The sequence below is a fragment of the Nicotiana tabacum genome, chromosome 8 (genome assembly GCF_000715075.1).
Source record: "Nicotiana tabacum cultivar K326 chromosome 8, ASM71507v2, whole genome shotgun sequence".
Taxonomy (NCBI): Eukaryota; Viridiplantae; Streptophyta; class Magnoliopsida; order Solanales; family Solanaceae; genus Nicotiana; species Nicotiana tabacum.
The window spans coordinates 206728077-206737875 of record NC_134087.1 but is presented as its reverse complement, the minus strand read 5'-3'; the positions used below and the strand labels follow the sequence as shown (position 1 = coordinate 206737875).

Sequence of the window (9799 nt, the reverse complement as noted above, 5' to 3'; positions counted from 1 at the left end):
TGAATTTCACCCTCTTTTTTTGGGAGGGTAAAACTCTGAGTACATCTTTTTTTTCCCTTACAGTAAGCAAAGACTTAACTTTTAAAAACTCATATGTTTGACGAGAGTACTTAAGTGATGATCAACTTTCAAGGAGGAGAAGGTAGTAACCGAAAATCAATCGAAGTGATCGATAATTAACATGTTTACTTTTGATCTTTCATACTTTGATATGAGAAAAATGTGACTTAGATTATTTTTTATATAGCTTTAAGTCATATATAGATTTTATATAATGGAAGCTATGCCATCAAATCAAGTCATTGTATATGTTAGTATATCGAAACGTGTAAGATTGAATCTAGATTAGCTCTCTTCATAAGCAAAGTTGCACCACATGTCAATATCATCTCTCAGTTAAACACAAAGCATACCATACAAAACTTAACAAAGCCGGCTTAAGTCCCAGCTTTCCGCCTGCCAACACGAGCAACGAAACCAGCCTTGATAGGAGCAACTGATCTTCCAGAACCGCACTGCAAGAAATTAAAGCAAAACCGATTTTAGAACAGAAATAAACAATTTAATGCTACTTTGTTCCCCAAAGTTCAATCTTTCCCTATAACCCTTTTCAAATTTATAAAGATAAAGCAAGGGGGAGGAGAACATTTCGAACAACTCTTGAAAGGTGATCATTTGGAAATACGAAAGCAATCATTTCCTTCTCCTTTTTGAGGTAAAAAGCAGTTGTACAATTCTTCCTCTCTCTTTCGGGTTACAAAGAGAAATAGAAATACTATGGCATTCTTGAGGGCATTAAAAACAACGCCTCAGTCCCAAACAAGTTTGGGGTTGGCTAGGCTATATGAATCCTCACTGACCATGTTACTCCATATAAGCTCATCTCAAGCCAATATTATACAGTAAAAATAATAATATTCTTGAGGGTAGATCAGCCCACTTGTGGTTACACTGGGTTGTTGTTGAGGGTAGATCAGAACTCACAAAATCAAAAGCATAAACAATTCAATCAATAAAAGCAAACCCAATATAAAATTCAGATAAGTGGTAGGCCTGAGATCTCTCATATTACTTAGGCGTATGATCTGACAACATGATACGGTCACGTTCCATCACAGGATGCCTAACAAGTAGCCAAGAAGCAGCAGGCACTTGCATCTGTGAAAGCCCAAAGAGGAACAGTTTCTACACTGTACACATCCTGTATCCCATGGTCTGGAAGGGAATAAAAAAATTAAAATACCAAAACAATCATCTGCCACATAGTCTATTTTCAAATTATCTGATGGAAGAAAAATTGAAGCAAAAATTACAAAGATATACTTTTATATTCAGAAATGTAAGATTGAATGCAGATAGTAAACATAACGCCTTCTTAAAGAAAATACCTTCTCACATCTGAGGAAGAATAGACGGTTCTCCTTAGAAAGGATAGTATCTGGACTTTTACATCCATTGCAAATGACATACTCATCTGAAAACAAAAGTAAGTCGCTGAGCGAAGGCTGTAATATTATAGTTCATAGGATGCAGAAGGGCATAATATAGCACCATTAATAAGAAAAATGTGAGGAAGAAAGCTGTTTCTGAATAGCTGCATATAGATCACAGATTGACAACAGGAACTTACTGACGTATCGCCGGAGGATTCCTTCAAAATTCTTTGGAGCAAATCTTCCCTTGATGACCAATCTTTGCTGCCCATCAAGTGATCCACTAGTCCCCATTTCAGCCAGCAAGAAAGTCATAACATGCTCTGGCTGCCTATGCATCCTATAAATAGGAAACAGTTATTCAAGCAGTGCAATGAGGGAACGATAATTCTATCCAAAAATAACTGAAAACCCAATGATTACTTCCATTGGTTATATCCAAAGTGGTTAACACACTACTACCAATCATGAGACGTCATGCACCGTTGAAAAGTTTCAGACTCCAACTTCAATAAAGAATCAGAATTTAAACACTGACCAAGTTTCTAAAACCAAACTCAACACCTAAACTCGATCACCTCGAATAATACTATATTCTTCAAACTCAATCCTTAATGTTCACACCAAATACAATTGTGTCAAACAAATTGTAGATAGAGCCGGTTACTACAGGTACAGCTAAAGGCTACTTCAGCACACCAAGAATCTCATCATGCCAAGAGTGTGATGCTTGAGCCGACTTCGGTATAATGATGCATAGAGTGGCTTTTACAGAAAGTGATAATTTTAGAGTGCAATTATAAGTTGAAATCTCGAAAGTCAAACAAATTTTGAGCATTTTTTAGTAGCATCTCAAAGTGGCATCCCAAGTGTTCACGTTCCACTTTCTAAAGAGTACGAGAATTTAAAATACTGGTTTGAAAACTAGTCCGCCTAGTTGATTTATTACCTATCTCAAGAACACAGCAGCAGGGTATCAGAAATGGTGAAGCAGCATCAAAGCCATGTGGCAAATCAAAATGAAGGTCTATATGCAAATTACATATTCTTAACTAGATAAAAAAGGTAATGGCAATTCCTGGTCATTAAAAGGTAGCAATGTAATAAATACGATTTATATGGTGAATATGATGGTCACTACTCACTACTCATCAATAATAAAGTACAAGCAATTCCTAGCTGTGAGGAACTTTGCATGGTGCTAAAATGTGTACAAGTTCTAACTTACTAAAGCAAATTAGCATACGGTGCATGTCGTAAAAAACAAATGAAATATACACATCTATGATGCTGAACATAAAACATTTAGAAAAAAGGAAAGTGTGGCAACACAAAATGATGCAAGTGTTACAAGGAAGGAAAGAGAACCATGTGAACGAAAAACTTACGTCTTGCAAAGATCCATGAAATTCACAAACACAGTTTTCTTTGTGCCTTCACGAAGAACTTGAGGAGGCCTCATAACTGTCCTACGCCTATCTCCAGCAAGTTCAGGATTATTCTCGCGGAGAATGTTGAATACTCTACCCAGAAGCTGCAGAATCAAAAGTGAAAATCAATTGCCATTAACAAAAATCCTAAACGCAAACCAGTTGTGTGCACCAGGATACGACAATCAGATCTATACACTAGTGCTTTAATGCAAATCAAGCAGGCAACCTCTTCAGGAAGAAGTACAACGAGTACAGTCAACCTCCCTCTTTGTCAATCTACTCCTAGTCCTACCATAGATTCTCACATTAGAACCTATAAAGATTTAAACTGCCCCTGAACTTGACATGTCTTAGCCTTTTTTATTTTTATTGATAAGGAAACATGCCTTAGCTTCATTTAGTTCACCATGAGAAAGTTTACATGGGCATAAGATAAATCCAAGTATTCCCAATGTTTACCAACAATTTAAAAACTTATGTTGCCTTGGTTACACAAGGTTTTCAATCATACACCTAAGAGTAGTGTTGTGAGGTTGGCAGGTATGCATTATTACCCAGTTCAAGTTCATGCATGAAGTACCTACCTATTATCGGGGGCAATCAGTGCACTCTGAAAGTCTCTTAACAGATATATGCAGAAGAATACAAGAAAATGATAAAATACCTCCTCATATTCATAATCTCGATCAGTTCCCTCCCAAGGATATTGTTGTAGGACAATTTCTCCAGCAGCTTCATCATCTCCAAGGTGATCTAGAAGAAGAGAGCGGGTTATATCTCAAATATTACCACAGCTAAACTCAGCAATCAAGCTGAAAATACAAGATCTCACCTTCCACATCTTCGCCGACACTTTCCTTCTCATCACTCAGGAGATCAGTGTGTGCCTGCACAATTTTAAAATAGTTCAGGGGTACATAGGCTCTCAAGAAAAATACTCATGTTGTCTCCTATCATTTAGTGAATTTCACTGAAACATTTTCAAGTCAAAAAATTAAGCCTTTAACTATTTCTGTGGCACTTTAACCCCTTAGTCAAATCTAATAATAAAACTGGCCATGTTTTGGTGCTCGAAGAGTATGAAATAGCTTTCTCTTGAGGTACAAATAACAAAGAAATCAAACAATTGTCTTTCGTTTCAACATCCCCAACTCTTCAAGCTTCCCTCGGTCATCCCTCCACTCCCATCTTCTTCCTCTAACCCATATCCTAATAAACATAACATCTTTTGGTTGCATCATTTGGTCCTTGGTGTTTCTTCAAGAAGGGGTTAGTGCCGGAAAATGAGATGAGGGTGTAAGGTATTCACTGATAAATCAATCAATATTTTGCATATGGGACTGAGCAAAACTAACCGGCTTCTTCTTCTTCTTTTTACCAGAAAACGTAGCATCAAGGCCCTCAGAAACTGCATAGCAAAACAATGAGAAATAAATCACATTCAAGGTTCACATTTTCTTCGGTAGTCTTTATCTTCAGAAAGTATGTGTGCACATGTATGTGTCTGTGTGCGTGTTTTGGGGGTTGATTTGAGGATTATACTCTATCACCTCTCCCGAGATTATGGGGGAAAATTAGGTGAAACCGGGTTTTACAATTCACCTACCAGTTAAATTCTCAGTTTTCTCAGCCAAGCTATCAACAGAGTCATCTGCAGGATCTTGAATTACAACCTTCTTCTTTTTCTTCTTTTTTGTAGGATCAAAAGGAGCTATCTGTAAAAGAATGGAAAAAGAGGAAAAGATAATGAAACCAAGGTAGCAATCAGATATACATGGGTTCAATATGATCTCAACATATCAAACTGAAGATGGATGTAAAATGAATTAAGTGCTTTTGTTGGGCATAGAAAATGACCAACACCATATTTATCTCCAGTCTGAAGACAACTCTGACAAAAACCTACTGAGCTCCCTCCCCTGTGCCTATACAACAACAACAATCCCACAAGTGGAGTCTGGGGAGGGTAGTGTGCATGCAGCCTTACCCCTACCTTGAGAAGGTAGAAAGATTGTTTTCAATAGACCCTCGACTCTAGGAAAAAGAAGCAACATCAGTAAGCAATAAGTCTTTTAGAGTACAAGTTCTTGCTAGTAGGCTACAAGAAGATCTCGTTAGAAGCACAACCTCGTGTATTTTAGTCGTTTAGATATATTTGCAATTAGATCAACCAACACAACTTAGGCTGCCAGTGATTCTATAGCATTACTCGTTCTCCTGCATGAAGGTGAGTTACTAACATTATATTGTGTATTTAGTGATAATTATTGATGAAAGATATATGATTGTTCAAAAAGGAAGAAAAAGGCTAGACAATTGTAATTGTTCTGATGCCGGTTAACTGCTAATATTGTATTGCCTATTTATACTACGGACAGCTTATAAGCATCTTTAATTGTTTAATAAAATTTGGCCACGGCAATTTCCTTTAAGTATCTGCCATCACATTTGGTGTTTGACATGCACTTTGAACAAAGCATCAAAACCTAATGAAAAACATTCCTTTTGGCAGATAAGTGAGAAGGATTATTCCTGGATGAGCTCCGTTGCACCTCCCATTACAACATCGCTCTTCAGCCCTTCTACCGCCTCTAAAATGAAATATGAATAGAAAAGGTTTCTGGGACAGTGCTACTTGTTATGTTCCACTAGCAAAGAGAGGAAAGAAGCCCATCACAGGATGCATTCCTCTTCTTCTACTTTTATTTTATATTCCCTTCAAAGTTATTGCAATTTGTTTCAGAACATAAAATCCTGTTTTTACAAAATTCTTAATTGATGTTATTCTAACTTCACCTTACACACGTAGGTTACTACCAACAAATAAATTTAAGATATCTAGGTCACATCTCTTACATGTTCGACAAAACAGCTAAAACATCCAAGGTTTGATAAGAAGAATTCATACAAAGATGTGAACAATGGACTTATGAAGAAACTAAGCACATTATCTTGATAAACAAATTTTAACTCCGACACTGTAAAGTTTAACACTATCAAAATTCTTTAATCATTTGTAAAAGGTACTTATCATCTTGTTAAGATTACTAATCAATGTCTATTATAGAAAGTTCTTGGAATTTAAAATAGTCTAAACATTCTTCACATAAAAATTAAACAAAAACCTTGATTAAGTCTTCTTACTTAATGTGCCTTTTCTTTTTTTGCTAAAACTCTTTCTAAAGAGTATTCAAACAGCCTCTCCATAGCTAACAAATTCTGCTTAGTGGGGACCTAAACACCTGAATTATTATTCTCAGAGTCGGACCAGGCACAAACAAAGAGGCATTACCAAGAGATGATGCAATTAGATAGCAAACAAAGAAAATTCCAAACAGTAACAACTGTAATGAGGAACAGAGAAAGAGAAAAAGCTGGACTTACGTCAGTCACCTCCTCCTTTAATTCGTTCTGATTCTCTTCTTCAGCCATGACTGCACTAAGATCTAAACCAATACAAATCAACAAATCAGTTAACATATATCTAATTGGGAAAGACTAGCTTTTCTAGATGCTCAGAATTACATTAAAAACTAACTCAAACTATCGCAATCATCGAAAAATGGTGAAAATAATTCTTCTAACAATTGCTCCAGAAATTTACCTTTTCCAAATTAATTCCCACAAACAGAGAAACATGAATTTATGAGAATATCCATACACAGGGACTAATTCAAAGTAAGCGAAGCATAAATATGAATCAACAAATTAGTGAACATATATCTAATTGGGAGTAATAGCAGGCAACTAAACCCTAAATCCTTATAACTAGCTTTTCTAGATACTCAAAAGTACATAAACACTAATTAAAACAATCGTAATCCTCAAAAACAACTGTAAATACAATATTTGTAACAATCGCTCCAAAAATTTAGCTTGTTTCAAATTAATCGACACAAAATATGCAAACGGAACATGAATTTAATGTGCTTTACCGCATACAAGCATTAATTAAAAGTAAGAGAACTAGAAAAAACAATAAGAAAAATAGATCAGAAGCTAACCTTTCAATCGAGTGATTCGTTTATCTTCACAGCCGATGAAAATGCAAGTTTTTTCTTTCGCTCGCTCTCTCTTTTGGATTTGGATAGGGGCAAGAGTTGCGTTTCTGTTACCCTAATTAGTTGGGCTACTTGCTTGGGCCGCAAGGCTGTTTTGAAACTTGGTGGAACTTTCCGGTAGAAATGACACTATGTAGCCACTTTAAAGGGCTGCTATTTAGAATTAATCAATGCATCTTGAATTTTAGTTTTTCAGTTTAATTTTTCAGGACAAATATGTCGAGTTATTTAAGATTTTTAGTTTAAAATTTCATGACAAAATAAATACTGATTAATTTTTAAATAGCATCCCTATAAATGGCTATCTGTGCACTTGCCATAACTTTCGGCCCCTGAGGCTGTTTCCCAAATAAAAGGGGGGGAGGAGGGGGGAGGTTGACACAAAAGGAACTCTTTTGGGGTGAAGCACATAAATAGCCCTCAGAGTTGATGGTTTTGAATATTTATCTCATCATAAAAAAAAATTCAAGCTTAATAAGTGTTGTTCTTCGATTATCCCATTAGTAATACTTTTTAATTTTTAGCGCTGAAGTTCTCCTTGTGGCCAAGATGAGATTAGAAGTTAAAGACCATCCCAAAAAAGTATCATATTTTTGCAATTTCAATCTTGTGTTTAAATTTTATCTCTGAAATTGGACATTATTACAAAAATGGTCCATGGAAATGACATGTGCGTTTAATAAATCTTACGGTCAAAAATACCCCTCAACCTAAAGAAACTAGCTATAAATCATGGCTTTCTTCCATAAAACACGATCAACTCTTTCTCCGGGAAAAAACAAAAATATTCGAACTGGATTTACATAATCTCTTCGATTTGTCAATCAAATTGATAAGAAATATTGTCTACGAGCAATTTTTTCTCTAATCTACTGCTACTATGCTTTTATATTTTTCCTTTTTGAGGTTTTGCAGATTGACATATGGAAAAAATATACTTATACTTGATATTTACGACAAATCAATTAATGTGATACATTTGTAATATATATAAACGATTACTTGATATGTATTCTCACTTTAAATTAGAACCTTTAAAGTTAATTAAATAGTTCGATTTCGATAAACATGATATAAATATCGAGTTCATGTAAGTATTTTCCGTTATGACATTGATGTTGCTTGTAATAAACGTCGAAGTGCTAGCACATGTTCTTGTCTTTATCAGTTGAAGATCAGAAGAGGACATGATGACTACAAAAGTCATAAAGATATGACTTCCTTAGACATAACAAGCTTAGTAGAAAAGTTCAAATTGATCTTTTCCTAGAAAAATGTTGAATTGTTTTGCTTGGAGAAGAAAGAGAAGACTCACTAGAAAACTATAAGAGCCCGTTTGGACATATAAAAAAATTCCCTTTTTTCCAAAAAAAATCACTTTTTTCGAAATGAGCGTTTGTTTATAAAATTTTCAATTTTTACTTGAAGATGCATTTTGGAAAGTTTAGAAAATTTGAAAAAACTCCAAAAAGTTGTTTTTCAAAATTTTCACTCAAATCACTCACAAAACATCAAAACAACCCAAAATTATATTTATGTCCAAACACAACCCTAAATTTCAAATATCATTTTCACTTGATTTTTTTCCATCTTTTTAGAATTTTACAATTCTTAGTCCAAACGCCCACTAAGTCTTTATGGAGTCTTAATTGTTGAATTTTATCAAATAGTATACACACCATGCTAGTAGAATTGTTTTGAACCACAAATAATTATAGAAACAGAGACAACCACCCAAAGCACTATGGTCTCGTATAGGGGTGTCAAGTTGGGTTTAGATTTGGGTCATAGCCAACCCGCCCAACTCTTACCAAGCTTTAATTAATATGTAGTATTTTCTTATGTATTATTTAATTATCAAATAAGACTTTTTTTTCATTTGTTATGGTCATAACTAAAAATATTACTACGCTGACGTATCAGGCGAGAACACAAAGCACCGTAAAAAGAAGCAGCATGAGGTAAGCTTAACAACACATCCAACAGATCCCTAGTTCCAATAACTCGGCGATCCAATCCAATCCAACTCAGTTAACACAAAAACACAAAATAATGGACGAAGATGATTGAATTCCCCGGATTTCAAAGAAGCACAGCTAGAAATCAAGTAAATCGGATCATTTTTATAGCCCTAAATTACCATCGAATTCAACGCTAGACCAAACACAAGCAGAGACAAATACTTTAAACAATCAATAAGAGTCCTCATGATGTACTGCAGCAAGATGTAACCCAAACAAAATTAACTATGACTCAAACTTCAAGAAACAAACTCATCAAAAGAAACTAAAGAGGGAACAACAGTACTAATATGAACCAACAAACTCCACCCATCACTAATATTTGATTCATGATCTTAGATGTAAGAAGAAAAGAGAATGAGATGAACCTATTGGACTTCTCTCCTTAATATTAAATAGGATGATTTGAAGAGGTACAACTGAATCCGCCTATGCAAATCCAAATAGCGTGTGAAACCAAAACAAGCAACACAAACCGCACTTCAACCGGAACCACGAACGACGACAGCTCGACACTAACAGAGACTCCAAACAGCAACTTTCGACTCCGACCAACTCAATGAGTAAAGATCAAAAACAGAAACTAAAAATATTTTTTGATGTTGGCTGGATATGGGCGGTATGGCTGTCCAACGGGACGGGACGAGACAGGACGGGACCAAATTAACGGGACGGGACGGGACGACATTTAAGTGGGATGGAGGCGGGACGGGACGAAACGGGACGGGACAAACGGGATGAAACGTTCGTCCCATCCCGTCCCGCTAACAAACGGGACGGGACGGGATGGGACGGGACGGAACGGGACGGGTTCGTGGGCCTTAAGTGTATATTTTTAAAAAAAAAAACGT

The 9799-nt window shown here is 35.7% G+C and overlaps 1 protein-coding gene across 2 annotated transcripts; it reads right to left on the bottom strand.

Moving 5' to 3' along the window:
* Positions 1–311: 311 nt before the first annotated feature.
* LOC107766230 (eukaryotic translation initiation factor 2 subunit beta) lies at positions 312–7030 on the bottom strand. Of its 2 annotated transcripts, XR_001643637.2 has the most exons (11): positions 6871–7010; positions 6251–6312; positions 4473–4581; positions 4222–4274; positions 3699–3753; positions 3531–3619; positions 2822–2967; positions 1631–1773; positions 1389–1474; positions 1073–1215; positions 312–515 (listed from the first exon to the last, which is right to left on the bottom strand). XR_001643637.2 is itself a non-coding variant. In XM_016584979.2 (10 exons), the coding sequence occupies exons 2-10, from the start codon at positions 6296–6298 to the stop codon at positions 438–440; spliced, it is 807 nt and encodes a 268-aa protein (XP_016440465.1). In that variant the 5' UTR covers positions 6299–6312; positions 6871–7030; the 3' UTR covers positions 312–437. The 2 variants fall into 2 exon arrangements, 1 of the variants encoding a protein (XP_016440465.1); XM_016584979.2 differs by lacking the exon at positions 1073–1215 and having other exon boundaries at positions 6871–7030.
* Positions 7031–9799: the final 2769 nt, after the last annotated feature.

What these genes read in the sequence shown, in the direction of transcription:
- LOC107766230 (XM_016584979.2), bottom strand. Translation starts at nt 6,298, where the DNA reads ATGGCTGAAGAAGAGAATCAGAACGAATTAAAGGAGGAGGTGACTGAC. An exon ending in GAGATTATGAATATGAGGAG is followed by an intron (nt 2,968 to 3,530) that starts GTATTTTATCAT and finishes TTGATTCTGCAG; the next exon opens with CTTCTGGGTAGAGTATTCAA. An exon ending in TCTTCCTCAGATGTGAGAAG is followed by an intron (nt 516 to 1,388) that starts GTATTTTCTTTA and finishes AATTTCTTGCAG; the next exon opens with TGCGGTTCTGGAAGATCAGT.